Below are 20,916 nucleotides of genomic sequence, written 5' to 3' on the forward strand. Positions count from 1 at the left end.
ACAATTTCTTCTTAAAATAAGACCATTATAGTGGCTAAAGTGTACATTTCAATTAAAATTATCAGTATGAAGTATGTGTTTATGTTTTTTTGGTTCTTTTTCTATTTTATGAGTAAATTTTCTCAGGTAGATGAAATTGATAGGAGTTAGTCCCTTTTTTCCTGTTGGAACACTGTTACCTTTAGCCTCTGTTCTCAGAGGCCAAAAGGAATGCAATGGATTGCATACATTAGAAGATGGTGTGCGGGGGGGGGGGGGCCCTGGGGGGAGAGCTGTTTGTTTGCTTGATTGTTTAACAAGAAGAACAAATGAGCCAATCTGAAACTTTTTCTCAAATGCTTCTGACTTTTATCAAATAATGTATTTACTGAAGTGTCCTAGTTTAATGAGCACTTGATATTTTACAGGGTTCAGAAACTGTTTTTGATATTGAGAATGACAGAAATAACATGCGTCCAAAATCCAAATCTGAATATGAGCTTAACATTCCTGACTCAAGTCGAAGCTGTTGGAGTGTTGGAGAACTTGAGGACAAGAGGTGAGGGATGCGTGGTCACAGTGCTTTGCTGCCCTGGGCCGGTGTCTGTAGTTGAATTGATCTCCTCATTTTTTTTATTATTTATTTATTTATTTACTTGATTTTACACTCTAGATTTTATTCTCCTCCGAGTCTACCCTCCGACTGTTCCATATCCCATATCTCCTCCCACTACCCCTGTCTCCATGAGGATGTCACCACCCCACCCACCCCACCAGACCTCTAAACTCCCTGGGGCATCCAGTCTCTTGAGGGTTAGGTGCATCTTCTCTGACTAAACCCAGACCCTGGAGTCCTCTGCTATATTTGTGTTGGAGGCTTCATCTCATGCTGTCTGGCTGGCGATCCAGAGTCTGAGGGATCTCAGGAGTCCAGGCTAATTGAGACTGCCGGTCCTACTACAGGTCACCCTCCTCCTCAGCATCCTCCAGCTTTGCCCTAATTCAACCAGAGGGGTCAGCAGCTTCTGTTCATTGGTTGGGTGCACAAATCTGTATCTGATTCTTTCAGCTGCTCGTTGGGTCTTTTGTGTGAGTGCTCCATAGCCTCAGTACTGGTGTCAGGTCTTGGGGCCTCCCCTTGAGCTGGATCCCACTTTGGGTCTGTCACTGGACTTTCTTTTCCTCAGGCTCTTCTCCATTTCCATCCCTGCAGTTCTTTCGGACAGGAACAATTATGGGTCAGAGTTTTGACTGTGGGATGGCAACCCAATCCCTCTCTTGATGCCCTGTTTTTCTGCTGGAGATGGGCTCAACAAGTTCCCTCTCCCAACTGTAGGGCATTTTATCTAGGGTTCCCCCCCAACTTTAAGTCCTGAGAGTCTCTCACCTCCTGGGGTCTCTGATGCATGCTGGAGGGGCCTCCCAACTTTCTTCCTCCTGAGGTCACCTGTTTCCATTCTTTCTGCTGGCCCTCAGGGCTTCAGTCCTTTTCCTCCCCACCCAATACCAGATCATATTCCCCTCTCCCCCTGCCTCCTTCGCTCCCCTCTTGTGGTTGCTTTCTTCACCCTCTAAAGTGGAACTGAGGGATCCTCAATTGTGCCCTTGAGCTTGTTGACCTTTTTGAGTTCTGTGACTGTATCTTGGGGATTCTGTACTGTTTTTTTTTTTTTTTTTTTTTTTTTTAATATCCTCTTACTAGTGAGTACATACCATGGTTGTCCTTTTGAATGTGAGTTACCTCACTCAGGATCATATTTTCTAGTTCCATCCATTTGCCTGCAAAACTCAGGATGTCCTTGTTCTTAATAGCTATGGCTACATTTTCTGTATCCATTCTTCTGTCGTGGGACATAGGGGTTCTTTCCACCTTCTGGCTATCATAAATAAGGCTGCTATGAACATAGTGGCATGGTGGGGCATCTTTGGGGTATATTCCCAAGAGTGATATTGCTGGGTCTTTAGGTAGATCTATTTCCAGTTTTCTGAGGAACCTCCAAATTGATTTCCAGTATGGTTTTATCAGTTTGCAATCCCACCAACAATGAGGGACTGTTCCTTTTCACATCCTCGCCAACATGTGTTATCACCTGAGATTTTGATCTTAGCCATTCTGATTGGTGTGAGGTAGAATCTCAGGGTCATTTTGATTTACATTTCTCTGTTCACTAAGGACTTTGAACATGTCTTTAGGTGCTTGTTATCCATTCAAGAGTCCTCTGTTATGAATTCTTGGTTTAGTTCTATATCCCAGTTTTTAATAGGGTTATTTGTTCTTTTGGTGTTTAGCTTCTTGAGTTCTTTATATATTTTGGATATTAGCACTCTCTCGGATATGAGGTTAGTGAAGATTTTTTTTTCCCAATCTATAGATTGCCGATTTGTCTTATTGACTATGTCTTCTGCCTCACAGAAGCTTGATCGCCTCACTTTTAATCATTGCTGTTACAGATCTCAACAGAGGTTTCAGTTTAATCTACAAGACTTCAGGTGCTGTGCTGTCTTGGGGAGAGGACACTTTGGAAAGGTAATCTGTCAGCACTTTAGGAATACATATAGATTAGAAATTCTAATAGAACTCAATTATTTTATTCTTATTTCAGGTGCTGTTGGCAGAATATAAACACACAAATGAAATGTTTGCAATAAAAGCCTTAAAGAAAGGGGACATTGTGGCACGAGATGAAGTAGACAGGTCAGTTTTTAAACTGAAGTTTTTCCTTGTGGTTAGAGATTAAGAGAGTAGATAGCAGAGATCTGAGTTCCTAGAAATATTGGATGATGCTAAATTTATCTATATGGCAAAATATAAACAGACATTAATTAAATGGTGTTTCTCTTTTCAGTCACTTCTTTCCCTTAAGCCAGGTTTGTTGATACCAAGTAAAGACAGGGAAATGTTTAAACTAATTCCATTATATTTTAAAAGGTTACAATGTTTATAAAATATTAAAATGGAATTGTTACTGATTTGTGACTTACTTAGTAAAACTAATCACATTTAGCCTGTGAAGCTGGTAAAATGCTATTTCCTGATAATCCACAAGTAACTCAATGGTTAATATAGTCTGCTATTTGAAATATATCTATGAATTTTCCCTTCTATGTGATAAAAGTTATAGTTATTGCAGAAAGGTTTGTTGGAGGGGATGACTGGGAAGGGAGCAGTGGTAGGATGTAAAGTGAATAAAAAATAAAATTAAAATGAAAATTACAGTGTTTACTATATATATGTGCACACATGTAGAGGCATATGGCATACATGTTGAGACCAGGGACAGCTTATGAGCATGTGAGTCCTGGGGGTCAAATCAAGTTGTTGGCTTTCTTAACAAGCGCTTTTTCCTGTTGAGCCATCTTGCTAGACCTCCCTTTATGTTTTTTCTTCTTAAAATCCATTCTTTTCTTTTTCCTTTGTATTTGTTTGTTTGCTTGCTTGCTTGTTTGTTTTTTCCAGTCAGGGTCTCTCTACACAGTTCTGTCCTGGAACTCACTGTATTAGACCAGCCTGGCCTTGGACTCACAGAGATCAACCTCCCTTTGTCCTACTAGTTCTGGGTTCAAAGGTGTGCATCCTAAATCCCGGCTTACATTCCATTTTCATTACTATTATCATCATTGTGTGTGAGTTTTTTTGTGCATTGCCATGGGTAGCAAGAATTGAACCTGAGTCTCTTGGGAGAAAACCAATGCTCTTAATGACTGAGCCATTTCTTCAGTTCGCTACTTTGTGCTTTTAAAATCATATTTTTTAGTATAGAGCCTTACCTTCCAAAGAGTTTAATAATGGAAATTATCATGGATACATGATTATATGGCTATTAAAATGCAAGGACTTTAGAAATAAAAGATTCACATTCAAGAATATATTTTAATATGATTCATACACATATATGTGGACTTACTTTATGAAAATGACATGTTTATCAGAGAGGCTGTCATGTGATACTTAGTAGTGCTTACTTTAGACCACTAAGAATCTTTATAGGAAGTACACCTGCAGGGACTGGACAGACGGCTCAGCTGGGAGGAACACTTGTTTGTCTTCCAGAGGATCCAGGTTTGGTTACCACCTCCTACCTCAAGCAGCTCTGCCAGTAACACAAGTTTCAGGAATCTGACTCTCCTAACTCCCACCAGCCTCTGGACACATAAACTCATAGTGTACATAAACTCATAGAAGTTCACACCTATGCCTGAAAAATGATAACTGTATCTTTTTGAAAAATAGAACTCATTTATTTCCTGAAACAATGAGAAACTAGTTATATTATGAGCATCCATAATCTAAAGAAAAATCTAAAACCTGAAATGCTCAAAATCTAAACTTTTTTTAACTGAAGGTGTGATGCCAAAATCTATCATTTAGTGTTCAGAAATATTTCATACACAATTATTTAAAATATTATTGTAAAATTACTTTTAGATTTTTGATATATGGTACATTTAAAACAGATAAATTTTATATTGAGACCTGTGACCCATTGCAATGCTATGTCTTTTTATCTGTGATCAGAAACAGCTCTGGCCTCAAGCATTTCAGACATTAAAGTGTATTTAGTCTATCCTATTGTGTTATCCTGATGGTATATATAGATTTTTCCTTCATTGTTACTATGTTGAACCAGATTGTTGCAAAAAGATGCTTTCTAATTAACTCAAGAGGAGTAATCCTAATCCAAAGGTCAGAGGCTAGAACCAGAGCCAGATTCTAGGCCATCATCACTGGTGAAATTGAACCCAGCTTTAAATAAAGTGACCCAATTTATTTCAGTTTTAAACTTTTCTAGTTTTGGATATCATGGAAACAGAGCTCACATATGAAAACTAAGAGGGGGTTCAGAAATGCTAAGTAAAGCACACTCTTGGAGAAATTTAGGGAAGGTAATTTTAAAATGTTACCATGTCTAGAAGACCTCATGAGAAGAATCCGTTCAAACAATACTCCAGTTGGAGCTGGGGAGCTGACTCAGGCTAAGAGCACCGGCTGCTCTCCACAGGGGCTGGGTTCAATTGCAGCATCCACAGGCCAGCTCACAGCTGTCTGTAACTTCAGTTCTGAGGGATCCAGCGCCCTCACGAAGGCGTGCATATAAGTCAATCAATCAATCAATCAATCAATCAATCAATCAATCTTTTTTTAAAGGCCACTATATATCTTAAATGATATATAACTTGAAAGTATGGCTAGAAAATAAACTAGTTATAACTAGCAAAATCCTTTATATTTACTTTATAGTTTATCCTTGTAATAATTCCATCGAGATCTTTGTTATTCCATGTTATTCTTTTCGTTGTTGTTGTTGTTGTTGTTGCTGTTTTGGGGAGGACAAAGTTTCTATGTGGCCTAGGCTGGCCTGTAGCTTGCATTTGTCCTGCCTACATGTACAGAGACTACAGGTATTCAGTTGTTCCCCCCCAACCCCATTCCATTGATCACCCCTCTCTAAATTTGTTCTGTAGTCTAGGTTATATTATTTTTATAATATTTTACTTTGAAACATGCCATTTTGCATAGATTACAATAAATTGCAAGTTAGTTTCTTTAAATTATACATAAATTATAGATGAAAACTAAAGTAATTCGTCACACCCAGTTTTATCACCTAATTTTCCTACCACTGTCCTGACACTTACCTACCTCTTCCATCACGGGCACTGTTGTAACTGCTCACGCTGGCTCTTATCAAGTGACATTAAATAGAATAGTAGAACCATTAAATATAACAGTAGAACCAGAAGTTGTTTGGGTGTTTTGGGGTATGTGTGTGTGTGTGTGCGAGTGCGTGCGCTACAGGACAAAGCTTTTCAGGTTATATGGTGCTCAATCTAAAACTTTAGTTTTATTAACAGTTTGATTTTCTACTAAGATATTAATTTATTTCTTTTAAAAATTGATATAAACATTATTCTTTAATATCTTTTTAGTGACTGAACTCTGAACAAAATCGATCACTTAGGGAAATAAGACATAAAAAAGCATTTTTAATAAAGAAGACTAGATATGTTTAACCTTAAAATAAACATTATAGTCAGCAGTTTATTAGAAAAATATCATTATATACTGATAAATCTAGGGCTGGGTATGTGTGTGTGTGTGTGTGTGTATGTATGTGTGTGTGTGCATGCGTATGTGTGCGTTTTAAGAAATTGGATTTATACTGTTCTATAGCAATTGCAGGATACAGAATTTAAAGTTTGAGGAGTTGACAAGATGGCTCAGTAGGTAAAAGTGCTTGCCCCATATCTGGCAACTGACAACCTGAGTTTATCCTTGGGACATTGCAGAAGGAGACAACCAGCTCTCACAAGTTGCCCTCTGATGACTACATATATGTATACAGCAGGACATGTACCAACACACATATTCAAATGCACAAAAAAATACATGAATGTAATTAGAAATATTAAAGTATGAATAAGGTTGAATTGTTGTATATTTTAAATTTTCAAGTCATTAATAATGTACTGAGAGAAAATACTTTATCTTTCGTGAGGGGTAGGTTGGGGTTTGTCGGTGGGTTGGTTTGTTATTTGCGTTTTTTTGAGACAGATCTCTACATAGCCCTGGCTGTTGTGGAATAACTCACTATATAAACCAGGCTGTCCTCCAGCTTACAGGGATTTGGCTGGTTCTGTGTCCCGAGTGCTATGATTAAAGATATATGTCTGACAATTTTATCATTTTTTAAAAATGCCCAAAAGGAAATATGTTTCTAATACCAGTAGTTTACCTTGACATTTGGATGCTTCCATGTTGTGTAGAACAACAAAAATCAAAGTTTAAGCATTTAAAAATATTTTATGATGATGACCATAATAATGTGTGGGCGTACCCAGGGAGGTGTAAGAAGTCCATGGTGTTGTAAACCTTTATGTCCCAGGCACTGGCAGCTAGCTGCCCACTGAGACAGTGCATTGACTGTGACTTCTTCATTTTCAAATAAAAGTATTAAAGCTTTTTTAAAAAGAGTATCCTTTTTTATCCTGTTTCAATAGAAATGAAGTTTGCTTAGTATTAGAAATTTATATTATTTCTTAACAAGGTTTATCTATTGGTCCCTATTTTGATCAGGTACTAAAAGTTAATAAACTAATTCAAGCTTCATTTGAATAATACTTGACATACTTTTACTTTGAGTTTTAAGTAAAATTAATTTATTAAATACTTTCAGGAGAAGGAAAAATTGTTTTGCTTTTGCTGTTTAGGCAACCAAAATGTTCCAAATTCAGGGATTTCTGCCATGTCCCTTTTAAGAATCCATCCTGATGTTACAGAGATTGCTACAGGCATTTTTATGATAGCACAGAAAATTGTGTGGTTCTCAAAGGGTTTCCTTTTGAAACATGTTGTAGAATTCTCTTTGTTTTCCAGTCATTCTTCTGGATTAAATTTTTATAAGTATATAAGCATCTCTCAGCATCCCATTTTATGAGCTAAAAATTTGAATACTCAAACTAATGAATTATAAATGCTGTCCTTGAAATTACCATGGTCACGAACTTTATTTACGTACTGGGTTTCAATAAGTAAATACCTATAATAACTAGTAATAAAATAACTATTATAACTAGTAATTATATTATTATAAATTTACACTTATAGTAATGTAATATAATTTACACTAACTATAATTACTAGCCCCATTTGTACCAGGTGTATATATTCATGAATTTGCATAATCTTTAAGTTTCACTGTGCATATTTTAATGTTTATTAATATATTTTCAGTTACCATTATAAATGAAATAGAACATTTCTTATAATATTTCAAAAAATGTTTTTATAATTTTTAAATTCATAAAAGTTTAAAAGTTTATTTCAAGTTTTGGTTATTGTTTTTTCTTACAGCTTGATGTGTGAAAAAAGAATTTTTGAGACTGTGAACAGTGTCCGGCATCCTTTCCTAGTGAACCTGTTTGCATGTTTCCAAACCAAAGAGCATGTTTGCTTTGTGATGGAGTACGCTGCTGGTGGGGACCTGATGATGCACATCCACACTGACGTCTTCTCTGAACCCAGAGCTGTGTGAGTATTAGGATCCGTCTCACTCTTCACAGCTCCAGGTTTTCTGGAATAAAAAAAACTGTGTCGTTTAGATCCTTTCTTCTTCCCTATTGAAGCAGAGACCCAGTAAGAAGTACTATTTTCCTAATTTCATACCTTTTACATGCAGGAAACCTAGGAAAGTTCTCCTATATATATCCTCCATGCTAAGACTTAGCAAGATTACATATTTACCCCATTCTTCCCTAGTCATGCAGCCATTGCTAGTACCCAGCTCTGGACCAGATTTTCCATTTCTGAGGCTCATAAAAACATCTCAACTAGCATCTCAAGTTGCTTTTCCTCTCTGTGTCTCCACCATTTTCCAGGACTGCTACTCTTCCTACCTCCTCATCTTAAGTAGCAAGCTTCTCTTCTGTGTTGTTGAAGCTAGACTACAGGGTGCCATTCTTGGTTCTCTTTGTCAACTGACATTCATAAGGCAGTTCCCTCTCACACATTTGATGCTCCATGCAAGCATTGGAGGTGTGTACAGCCATAGTTTCACAGCCTTCAGTCTGCAGATAGGAAAGCCAGAATTACTCCTAATGCACAGTAAAGTATTTTAAAAGCAAATTGGGTATTTAGTACTTAAAAGTTTTTCCTTTATTTTCTGTGTGAGTACCTACATGTATGTCTGCACTACATGCACAGAGTGCCCATAGAAGGCAGAAGATGGAGGAGGGGCTCTGTAGGTCCTTTAAAAATTTTAAGGTGGAAGGCAAAGTCAGACCCTCTATTCAGATGGTCACAGGAAGATCCTGACTTTAGGCCAGCCTGAACTACATAGTTAGTACCATTATCAAAAAAAATTGTATTAAAATATACCATAAAACATACAAAATAAAAAGCACTTTTTGTTTTGTATGTTTGGTTTTCATTTTAAAGAAATAACAGAAAACAAACAAACAAACAAACAAACAAAAAAAAACTAAACAAAACAAAAATCAAAAACCCCTCTGTTGAGCTTTGTATCCTGCTCCTCTTCCACGACTCCACCCTGGGCATGAGCTAGAGCAGATTCTGCACTGGGGTCCCGTGAGCAGCTTCCGTGACACTCTTCTCTCTCTCACAGGCCAGGCCACATTTGCTGACAAAGCTGCTGCTCTGCCACCCTTTCTCTCCGTCTCTGTCACGCACCACAAGTCCTCTTGGGCCCTCAGTGAACCTACTCAGCCAAATGAATCCCATTCAGTGCTATTGCTATACATCCCTTAATTGTAAAATTCATTCCAATAGCACAATATATTGTAGATAGTAGGAATAAATACATATTTTAGGACTTAACCATGAAATTATTCATGGAAGTGTAAAACAGTTCAAGAGCAATGAAGTTTATTATACATTTGATTTAATTCTTTCAACAGATTTTATGCAGCATGTGTAGTTCTTGGATTGCAATATTTACATGAACACAAAATTGTTTATAGGTAAGTATATTTTTCTTTTATTGGATTTTTTTATTTAAATTTAAAATGTTATCCCTTTCCCGGTTTTCCCTCCAGAAACCTCTTATCCCATCTCCCCTCCCCCTGCCTCCATGAGGGTGCTCCCTGACTCACCCACCTACTCCATCCCACCTCCCCACCCTGACATTCCCCTAGACTGGGCATCCAGCCTTAACAGGACCAAGGGCAAGGGCCTCTCCTCCCATTGATGTCTGACAATGCCATCCTCTGCTACATATGTAGCTAGAGCCATGGGTCCCTCCATGTGTACTCTTTGGTTAGTGGTTTAGTCCTGGGGAGCTCTGGGGTGTCTGGTTGGTTGATATTGTTGTTCTTCCTATGGGATTGCAAACCCTGTCAGCTCCTTCAGTCCTTTTTCTAACTCCTCCATTGGGGACCCTGTTCTCATTTCAATGGTTGGCTGCCAGCATTCACCTCTGTGTTTGTCATGCTCTGGCAGAGCCTCTCAGGAGACAGCTACATCAGGTTGCTGTCAGCAAGTACTTCTTGGCATCTGCAGTAGTGTCTGCGTTTGGTGTCTGTGTATGGGCTGGATCTCCAGGTGGGGCAGTCTCTGGATGGCCTTTCTTTTCAGTCTCTGCTCCACACTCTCTTCGTATTTCCTCCTATGGGTATTTTTGTTCCCCCTTCTATGAAGTACTGAAGCATCCACACTTTGGTCTTGCTTCTTCTTGAGCTTCTTATGGTCTGTGAATTATAGCTTGAGTATTCCAAGATTTGGGGCTAATATCCACTTACCAGTGAGTGCATACCATGTGTGTGTTCTTTTGGGATGGGGTGACCTCACTCAGAATGATATTTTCTAGTTCAGTCCATTTGCCTGTCATTTTCATGAAGTCATTGTTTTTAATGGCTGAATAGTACTCCATTGTGTAAATTACCGCGTTTTTTGTATCCATTCTGCTGTTGAAGGACATCTGGGTTCTTCCCAGCTTCTGGCTATTATTAATAAGGCTGCTGTGAACATAGTGGAGCATGTGTCCTTGTTATATGTTGGAACATCTTTTGGATATATTCCCAGGAGTGATATAGCTGGGTCCTCGGGTAGTACTATGTCCACTTTTCTGAGGAACTGACAGACTGATTTCTACAGTGGTTGTACCAGCTTGTAATCCCATCAGCAATGGAAGAGTGTCCCTCTTTCTCCATATCCTCACCAACATCTGCTGTCACCTGAGTTTTTGATCTTAGCCATTCTGAATGGTGTGAGGTGGAATCTTAGGTTGTTATGACTTGCATTTCCCTGATGTCTGTGGATGTTGAACATTTCTTTAAGTGCTTCTCGGCCATTCCATATTCCTCAGCTAAGAATTCTATGCTTAGCTCTGTACCCCATTTTTAATATAGCTATTTGATTTTTCCGGAGTCTAACTTCTTGAGTTCTTTGTATATTGGATATTAGCCCTCTATCAGATGTAGGATTGGTAAAGATCTTTTCCCAATCTGTTAGCTGCCGTTTTGTCCTAATGACAGTGTCAGGAAGTTCCCTTTATCAATTCTTGATTTTAGAGCATAAGCGATTGGTGTTCTGTTCAGGAAATTTTCCCCTGTGCCCATGTGTTCAAGGCTCTTCCCCACTTTTTCTTCTATTGATTTCACTTTATCTAGTCCTTCAGCCACTTGAGACTTGAGCTTTGTACAGGGCAATAAGAACGGATTGATTTGCATTCTTGTGCATTCTGACCGTCAGTTGAAACAGCATCATTTGTTAAAAATGCTGTCTTTTTTCCACTGGATATTTTGGCTCCTTTGTCAAAGACCAAGTAAGTATAGGTATGTGGGCTCATTTCTGCGTCTTCAATTCTATTCCACTGATCTATCTTCCCATCTCTGTACCAATACCAACAGTTTATCTATCTTGTTGAGATTCTCAAAGAACCAACTCCTGTTATTATCAGTTTTTGTATAGTTCTTTTTGTTTCTACTTGGTTGATATCAGCCCTGAGTTATTTCCTGCCTTCTACTCCTGGGTGTATTTGCTACATTTAGTTCTAGAGCTTTTAGGTGTGCTGTTAACCTGCTAGTGTATGCTCTCTCCTGTTTTTCTTTGGAAGCACTCAGAGCTATGAGTTTTCCTCTTAGCACCGCTTTTGTCGTGTCCCATAAGTTCGGGTATGTTGTGCCTTCGTTTTCATTAAATTCTAAAAAAGTCTTTAATTTCTATCATATTTCTTCTTTGACCAAGTTGTCATTGAGTAGAGCATTGTTCAGCTTCCATATACATGTGGGCTTTCTGTCATTTTTGTTGTTATCCAGCCTAAGTCTGATAGGATGCATGGGATTATTTCAGTCTTCTTGTATCTGTTGAGGCCTGTTTTGTGACCAATTATATGATCATTTTTGGAGAAGGTACATGAGGTGCTGAGAAGAAGGTATATTCTTTTGTTTTAGGATGAAATGTTCTGTGAATATCTGTTAAATCCATTTGATTCATAATTTCTGTTAGTTTCACTGTGTCTAGTCTCCCACTCTTATTGTGTTAGATGCAATGTGTGCTTTGAACTTTAGAAAAAAAAAATTTTTTTTAAGGAATGTGGGGGCCCTTGCATTCAGAATCCATCTTCATGGATTTTTCCTTTGAGTTTTTGTTTAAAGTTGATTTTATTTGATATTAGAATGGCTACTCCAGCTTGTTTCTTGGGACTGTTTGCTTGGAAAAAATTTTTCCCAGCCTTTTACTTTGAGGAAGTGTTTTTCTTTATCACTGAGGTGAGTTCCCTGTATGCAGCAAAATGCTGGGTCCTATTTATGTATCCAGTCTGTTAGTCTATGTCTTTGTATTGGAGAATGGAGTCCATTGATGTTGATATTAGGAATCAATGGTTGTTGCTTTCTGTTATTTTAGTTGATGGTGGAATTATATTTGCGTGGCTATCTTCTTATGGGTTAGTTGAAAGAAGATTACTTTCTTGCTTCTTCTAGTATGTAGTTTTCTTGTGTTGGAGTGTTCCATCTATTATCCTTTGTAGGGCTGGATTTATGGAAAGATATTGTGTAAATTTGATTTTGTCATGGAATATCTTGGTTTCTCCATCTATGTTAATTGAGAGTTTTTCTGGGCTGGCATTTGTGTTCTCTTAGGGTCTGTATTACATCTGCCCAGGATCTTCTGGCTTTCATAGTCTCTTGTGAGAAGTCTGGTGTAATTCTGATAGGTCTGCCTTTATATGTTACTTGACCTATTTCCCTTACTGCTTTTAATATTCTTTGTTTTGTGCATTTGGTGTTTTGACTATTATGTGACGGTTGGAATTTCTTTTCTGATCCAATCTATTTGGAGTTCTATAGGCTTTTAGTATGTGCGTGGGCATCTCTTTCTTTAGGTCAGGGAAGTTTTCTTCTATGATTTTGTTGAAAATATTTACTGGCCCTTTAAGTTGGGAGTCCTCACTCTCTTCTATACCTATTATCCTCAGGTTTGATCTTCTCATTGTGTCCTGGATTTCCTGGTTGTTTGGGGTTAGGAGCTCTTTGCATTTTGCATTTTCTTTGACAGTTGTGTCAATTCTATGGTATCTTCCGCCCCTGAGAATCTCTCTTTTATCACCTGTATTCTGTTTGTGATGCTTACATCTGTGACTCCTGATCTCTTTCCTAGGTTCTCTATCTCCAGGCTTGTCTTTCTTTGTGATTTCTTTATTGTTTCTATTTCCGTTTTAAGATCCTGGATGGTTTTGTTCAGTTCCTTCACCTATTTGGTTTTGTTTTCCTGTAATTATTTAAAGAATTTTTGTGTTCTTTAAGAAATTCTACCTGTTTACCTGTGTTGTCCTGTACTTATTTAAGGGAATTATTTATGTCTTTCTTAAAGTCTTCTAACATCATCATGAAATGTGATTTTTCAATCAGAATCTTACTGTCCCGGTGTGTTGTGTTATCCAGGACTTGCTCTGGTGGGAGAACTGGCTGCTGCTGATGCCAGTGACCTTGGTTTCTGTTCCTTAGGTCTTGCCATCTCAGTATCTCTGGTGTTAGCTGTTCTTGATGTCTCTGACAGTGGCTTTATGCTCCTGTAACCTGTGCGTCAGCACTCTTGGAAGACCAGCTGTCTCCCCGCGGGATTTGGGTACAAAGAGTTGTTACACAGGTCAGCTGCAAGCTGCAGACGGACACAGGAAGGATTCTGTCCTAGACAGCTCCTTGGTTCTTGTGTCCTGAGGGCTCCAGGCAGGTCCCTCTGAGCAGATATCGTGGTCTTACCTGTGTTCTCAGGCATGTCAGCACTCCTGGGAGACGACCTCCCCAGGGGGGATATGGGTACCGAGAGCCATGGCACAAGTTCAGCTGTGGGTGCAGATGGAAAACCTATTTTTCTTGTTTTCCTACATGTGAATTAGAATTCAAGATAACTAACAGGGATCTTCTGTACTTAAACTTTTTAGTTTTCTCCTACATGTGATAAGTGAATCCTACTCCAACATGCAAATTGTGTGATGGAGTTCTTGGTTTGTGGCTCTCTGTTCATCTTCTAATTGAAATAGTGAAGGTATAAGTTGGCCTGTGGGGATACAGTTCACCAGTAGCATTCATCTAGTTGGTTACATTTAACCGTCTCCTGCACACAGTTCTATAGACCAGTTTACCATAGAAAGAAAAGCAGATTGTGCTAGAATATGAAGTACCATGCTACTCCTTCAGTCTATGGTAGAGCAGTGATGATGTGGGCAATGTCTGTCCAGCACAATAAGATAAAAATACATAAGAACAGGTTGCCATCACCTTAACTAGAAAGCTGTATTGGTGGTCTAGCCCATTTCTGTCTGGATGCTGCTGCTTACTGAAGAGCAGCTCCTGCCAGCATCCGGTCCTGCACACACTGAGTGGGGCTGCTCTCCTTCCACAGCACTGCATTGCACGATACTGGAAACCAACCTCACTATGATGAAGGTGGTCAGAGTAAGGAGTCTGTAATCCTGGATTATTCTAAGTGTTTTTAAAGTATATTTCCTCATAGTTATGTTTACTTATTAAAAAATATTTTAAACTAGTTTCATTTGTAATTGATTAGCTTTCTGTTTATTTTAAATTACACTCTTAAAAGTTAAATCTTGACCAGGAACAGTGAAGCACATCTTTAATCCTAGCACTTTGGAGACAAAGAAGGTGGATCTCTGAGTTAGAGGCCATCCTGCTCTACCAAAGTGAGTTCCAGGACAGCCAGGGCTACATAGAAAAATGCTGTCTCACCAAACTACAAACATTAGCTTAAATTCTTTCATGTGTGTAGACATATTCAAACTGTGCTTAAGTCTAATTACCCTAAATAAAATTTTAACTTGAATAAAAACTATTTAAACTGATTCTATATCTAAAGAGATAAAATATGCATTTAAAATATATATTGTCATCTATATAACAAAAGAGAAATTATAGTGCTACACAAAAGGAAGAAAAATGAGAGCATCTCAAGCCATAACTTGGAAAAAAACATTTCTTAGAAGACAAAGTTGTGCTCTTCTTGAAAATGGAAACTATGTTTATATTATGGTTTACTGACTTATTTCCATGCTTCCGTCTTGAGCAGAGACTTGAAGTTGGATAACCTGTTGCTGGATACAGAAGGCTTTGTGAAGATTGCTGACTTTGGTCTTTGCAAAGAAGGTAATTGAGCTCTGTAAATTCCTTTTCTAATAGATTGTTGTTCCTTTGTACTTTGGTAGTTTTCAAATTTGTGTATGAAAACAATGTATTTTTTATTTTAATTTATTCCACTACAACATTTGGATTGCTTATATATGTACCAGTAACCACATTAAGATTTTGTCCTGTGGATATAAATACATGCTGCTTCCAGACACGACAGTATGAGATTCAGCCTCTCTCCGTAAGGAGGCGCTAAGTACCAGCTTGTTGATTGGGACTGTGCAGAACGATGTGCTCGTGCCTAGTGACTTCACCAGGCATAGAGCTGTCAACATTTTACATTAGAAAGAATAGGTGTAACTATCTCAGATTGTTTTCTATACATTCAGAATTAAATATGACAGTTCAAATCAAAGATCACAGGAGAAGATATAAAGATGAATGTTATAAGACATTCTTCTCTTTATCCTTAATGTTATAACTAATATATCCTTCCTTCTTTGTACACTAGTAACTTTATTCTTATTTATTGCTTATTATTATCTGTTTCCGTACTACATAAACACTGTTCTTAGATATGTTAGTATTAGTGGATGTTTAATGAGTCAGTAATTTGATAGGTAAAACAAATTTGCTAAGTCTTGGATGCTCGAGTTTTATCACTATATTTGGTAATGTCAGTTTTTTTTCCTAAGCACACCTTCTAATTTTCATGCTAAGGTTTTTTTTCTTTGCTAATACTTGAATTTAACTTCTTCAGGAATGGGGTATGGAGATAGGACAAGCACATTTTGTGGTACTCCTGAATTTCTTGCCCCAGAAGTATTAACAGAAACGTCGTACACAAGGGCTGTAGATTGGTGGGGCCTTGGCGTACTTATATATGAAATGCTCGTCGGAGAGGTAAGCAGCAAGAAATAGGAGATTGAAGAGATAGAAGATGATTGGAGGATAAAGCACATCATTTTTATAAAGACATGTACATGTGTCTTGTACATGAGTGGGAACTCAGTTTTATAAATATTCATAGTGTTCTAATGATTGGCTGTGTTTCTACAATATCTTTACTAGCCTAGTTTAGATTTTTATATAATGGATGGATTGAATTATGAATGTTCTCAAATAGCTTCTTGTATTTAAGTGGTATAGGTAGTTATGTTTTGTGATTTTTCACATAACTGATATTTTGTAGGGAATACATGAGACTAATAAAATTATATCCTATAGGCAGGTATGGTGGTATAAGCTTGTATTCCTGCCTCTTTTGGGGGCTGAGACAGGAGGAATAGGAATTTAAGACCAATCTGGCAAAAACACCTTGTCATTGAATCAATATACAATCAGTCAATCAATTAATCAATAAATTTGAATCTATAAAGAAAAGTGTGCTGTACATTTATCAGAAATAAGTATGGTCTTCAAAAACAACAGCAGTGTTGGAGAGATGGTTCAGCAGTTGAGTACGTATTATGGTTGCAGAGGACCCCAGTTAAATTCCCAACACCCCATTATGAGAACTCACAAGCACCTGTAACTCCATAGGCATCTGTACTCAAGTAGACTTATCCCAGACAGGCCCACTTATACATAACTAAAAATACTTTTACAATCTCGGTATTGTGGCATGCTCTGTTAATCCCAGCATTTAGAAGGCAGAGGTGAGCAAATATCTGATTTCGAGGCCAGCTTTGTCTACAAAGTAAATTCCAAGTCAACCAGGTCTGTTACACAGAGAAACGCTGTCTTGAAAAACAAACCAAAAAAACTTTTACAACCCACTGTTTAAACAACCGAGCAGAATTGGCCATCAACACTTACCCCATTTTCTGTATATTAACAAAAGTCATTTTTGAGGATAACTGAATTATAATAGAAGTTTCTGCAGTTTGTGAAACAGGAAGTCAGTGAAAATGATAAGGGGCCCAATACATGTTTTCTGAATTGCTAAGAAGTATAATAGGAATGGAATTTAGAATGAGTACATTTTTTGACAAGGCAGTTGAAACCTTTCTTGAGAGGGATTTATCTGGAGATACAAGACAACTTTCTTGGAAATGATTGATCATTCTTGAGTTTCCCACTGCCAGCCACCTTCCATGTATATACAGCTCATGAGTCATTTAGAGCTGGATGAGGGAATGGACGTATACTTAGTGTCATATGGTTCTAAAGTTTTAGCCTCTGTGTTGCTTACTGGTATTTAGCCATAATTAACAGTTCCCTCCAATGGACAGCCTTTTCCATGTGTGAAATTAGACTAGATTCTCTAGAAAAGGAGGAGAGGAATGACTCATTAAAGAGTGTTGTGCTTCGTAAATATTAGCTCCTTTTATTTGCATCTACTTTAATAGTTACAGAGTGGTTAATATGTCACAGAGCACTTGTGAGGTAGGGTTGTGAATTTTTGTTCTTGACATTTTTAGAACCTGTTTCTAAACCATGTACTTGTACTTTAGGATCAGAGGTGAAGTCCATCCCACCTCATTTATTTTCTTAAGACATGAGATCCAGACTGAATTTCACACCTCTATTTAGAAAAGCTGCTATAGGTATTTGAAATGGAAAAAATTGATTTAGCCTTAATACATAGATTGGTCCTACTTTCTAAGGTGTCAGAAAACTCCTGATACTGTTGCTGGAGGCTGTGGCATACTTAAACTCTCTCTATTCCAGTTTTGAAAAGAAATGTTTCTGTTGCCATATTTTTATATGTTTCATTTAAGTAAGTCTAAGATTTAATTCTGATCCAAAAGGAGGTACTTTCTTATAATTTACTTTCTGCCTAGAATAGTGGTGCACACCTTTATTTCCAGCTTTCAGGAACAGGCAGGTGGATCTTTGTGAATTTGAGGCCAGCCTGGTCTACACAGTGATCAGGACAGCTAGAACTATATAGCAAGACCCTGTTTCAAACCTGACCTCACATCCCCAGCAAACGTTCTATGTTAGAAATGATATGCAAAAGGTACTGTCGTAAATCTTGTTGAACTAATAGGCTATTGATCTTTGACTTCTTCTGTTCAAGCTACTGGCTTAACAAATAAGCACAGAAGTCCCTGCTTCATAGCTTTTAAAAAGGCTTCTAATTGTTGAGTTTTAAACACACCCAGAAGGTATTGCTATTCCATTATAGTTGACTTTTAATTCCATTTATCTTTAGTGCCTCCACAGGAAGGTAATTAGGAAAGGAATTAAAACCCACTGGTCTGCATTATAGTTTTATAGTATTATTGAAGCTTCAATGATAATGTTTATTTTTTTTAACTTTTTATTGGTTCTTTGAGAATTTTACATTGTGCACCCCAGTCCAACTCATCTTCTCCTTCCCTTCATCCCCTCCCTCCACCCTTGCAACCTCCTCCTCAACAGACGAACAAAAATCTTATTGTGGAATCTGTGTAGCATGTCACAGTGTGTCCCACAGCATACCCTTTTGTATACACTTCTTTGCTGGCAAATGTTCCTTGCAATGACTCGTTGGTCTGATACAAGGCCTCTGGCTTCTGCTGCTCTGTTAATACTGGAAGCTCACTTGGACTTCTCTAGGATAGCCTGTTATTGCCCTGTGTCATGGAAAGTCTATAGTTTTGGATCTACAGGTGTGGCCCCTTCGTGCACTCCAGCAGTTCACCGATAGGGTAGATGTTGGGTTGGGCAAATTCAAAGCCCTAGATCTGGGCCTGAGAGATACCAGTCTGGTCAGCACTTTGGCTGTCCCACCCTCATGCTAGCTCTCCTGCTCTCACACCCTCAAGGCAGACTGACCAGCAAGCACGCACACATGCACGCACTCAGTTCCAACAGCTCTACCCTAATGCCCAAGTAAAGTGAAGGCAGGGCCTGTTTTTCTGAGTGTTGTAGCTGATAAGGGACACGATCTGTTCTCCCACTCTCATGACTGGGGTCCAGCTCTCCTCCCTGCCATAGATGGCAGAGGAGGAGGACATCTATGCCACCACCTGGCAGACAAGAGGCAGAGTCAGCTCTTCCACAGTCACGCGTTTTAGACTGCTCACCCACAACCTCACATTCAGAGCCAGCTCTCCAACTTTCCTGCTCTGATGATAATCTGGGCCAGCTCCCCTGCCTGCTGTTAGTGGCATGGGGTAAGAGGTAGAGTACATCTCTCTTCACCCATGTCACCCCATGGCTGACAAGTACAAGGCCAGGACCACATCATGTGGCATCCTCAACAACTAACAGACTATTCCTCACTACCCTCATTTTCAGTTCTCTCTTTCATTTCTCCACTACATGCTTGCTCCTCTTAGAGGAACCCAGGGTCTTTTGAGTGTCTGGGGTCATCTCATGAATCCTGTGAGACACCCCCCCCCCACACACACACACGCACATACCTGTTTATGTATTTTGACCTCTGACAAGGGTCATCATGGACATGGTCGGCCTGCTCTCCCACCCCTGCCTAACTCTTATGCATCACCAGACCAGTCATCTCAAGCTGGCTCCCTGTCCAGGCACCATGGCACCAGTCTAGTGGTCATCTAGAGCTTGTTCCTCACCCAGGCCGCACCATATTCCAGGGTCATCTGACTCAGGCTCCCTCCTGCGGCAGGCGGGGTTCTTGTTTCCTGCTGGCTCCCAGTCTTCTAGGGCCAGCACAGCACAGGGCTGTCTTAGGCTCACTGTTTTTCAGAGAATGTAAGGCTACTACTGATAATTCAGATTTTCATAGGTCAGAACTCTCCTCTCTGCCACCATTGATGTACATGTAAACAGCAGCTATACCTGACCTGCCATACTTCTAGGGGCAGCCAGGGTTTTCTTGTTTGCTTGTTTCTTTTTTTGTTTGTTTTACTGTTGAAAGTATGATTTGGCTAAACTTTGTTTAGTTTTGGTTATTTGTTTTTGTCCCATTGGGCCATCCTCTGCATTTCTTGCGGGAAGGGTTGAAATAGGGCCTCACATCAAAGCCCATGTTGACCTGGATTCAACTGTGGTCCTCCTACTTCAGTCCCCCAAGTGCTTGCATAGTAGATATGAGCCACCATGCTCAGCTCGAAATCAGAGCTTCTCTTATAGTGTTTGTTTGTTTGTTTGTTCGTTTGTAATGTGGTCTCATGCAGCCCAGAAACAGCACAAGCTACTTACACTGTGTAGCAGGGGCTAGTCCTGAACTTCTCATTTGTCTGCTGCCGCTTTCTTTCAAGGACTAGGAGGGCAGGCTTGTCCACCGTTCTTGGAGGTTGAGCCCAGGCTTCACGAGGTGGGCCAGCACTGATTGAACTCACCTCCAGGCCCCATTTCGTTTCATTTCATTATCACTGCCTGAATCTTGATTCAACTTTGAATATATGATGTTTTACTATCTAAGACTTTTATATTTAGTTCTTATTTCTTCTTATCTTATTTCGTCTAGTCTCCCTTTCCTGGTGATGATGAAGAAGAGGTTTTTGACAGTATTGTAAATGACGAAGTAAGGTATCCAAGGTTCTTATCTACAGAAGCCATTTCCATAATGAGAAGGGTAAGAAATTAGGAACAAGAATTTTTTTCTAATTTAAACTTAAGCTTTTTGTTGAAAATTTCCCAGTTGAATTTTAGAAGCTATTTTTAATTTGTAGATGTTGCATGCTTTAGATAGATCTAAACACAAGGTCCTACGTCTTTGACAGTAGTGAGACCACGGTTTTATTGCTTTCATCTTAACTTCCTAGCTGTTGAGGAGGAATCCTGAGCGGCGCCTGGGAGCTGGTGAGAAAGATGCCGAGGATGTAAAGAAGCACCCGTTTTTCCGGGTAAGTGTAAAAGTTCAAAGTTTTTTATGAAGCTTGAGTGGTTAGGAACGTGAAACTAACCTGGCTGATTCATATTTTGTGA

At 38.8% G+C, this 20,916-nt stretch overlaps 1 protein-coding gene across 2 annotated transcripts in view; it reads left to right on the forward strand.

Moving 5' to 3' along the window:
* The window catches only part of Pkn2 (protein kinase N2), a 99,731-nt gene that overhangs the window by 76,341 nt on the left and 2,474 nt on the right, over nucleotides 1–20,916 (forward strand). For both annotated transcript variants that reach the window (XM_032897238.1, XM_032897239.1), the window contains 9 exons: nucleotides 408–538; nucleotides 2,431–2,506; nucleotides 2,583–2,674; nucleotides 7,832–8,008; nucleotides 9,394–9,456; nucleotides 15,020–15,096; nucleotides 15,839–15,981; nucleotides 20,456–20,563; nucleotides 20,754–20,834. In XM_032897238.1, coding sequence (XP_032753129.1) covers nucleotides 408–538; nucleotides 2,431–2,506; nucleotides 2,583–2,674; nucleotides 7,832–8,008; nucleotides 9,394–9,456; nucleotides 15,020–15,096; nucleotides 15,839–15,981; nucleotides 20,456–20,563; nucleotides 20,754–20,834 — 948 coding nt within the window. The remainder of the gene's footprint in view (nucleotides 1–407; nucleotides 539–2,430; nucleotides 2,507–2,582; nucleotides 2,675–7,831; nucleotides 8,009–9,393; nucleotides 9,457–15,019; nucleotides 15,097–15,838; nucleotides 15,982–20,455; nucleotides 20,564–20,753; nucleotides 20,835–20,916) is intronic.

This window comes from Rattus rattus, chromosome 3 (genome assembly GCF_011064425.1).
Source record: "Rattus rattus isolate New Zealand chromosome 3, Rrattus_CSIRO_v1, whole genome shotgun sequence".
Classification (NCBI taxonomy): Eukaryota; Metazoa; Chordata; class Mammalia; order Rodentia; family Muridae; genus Rattus; species Rattus rattus.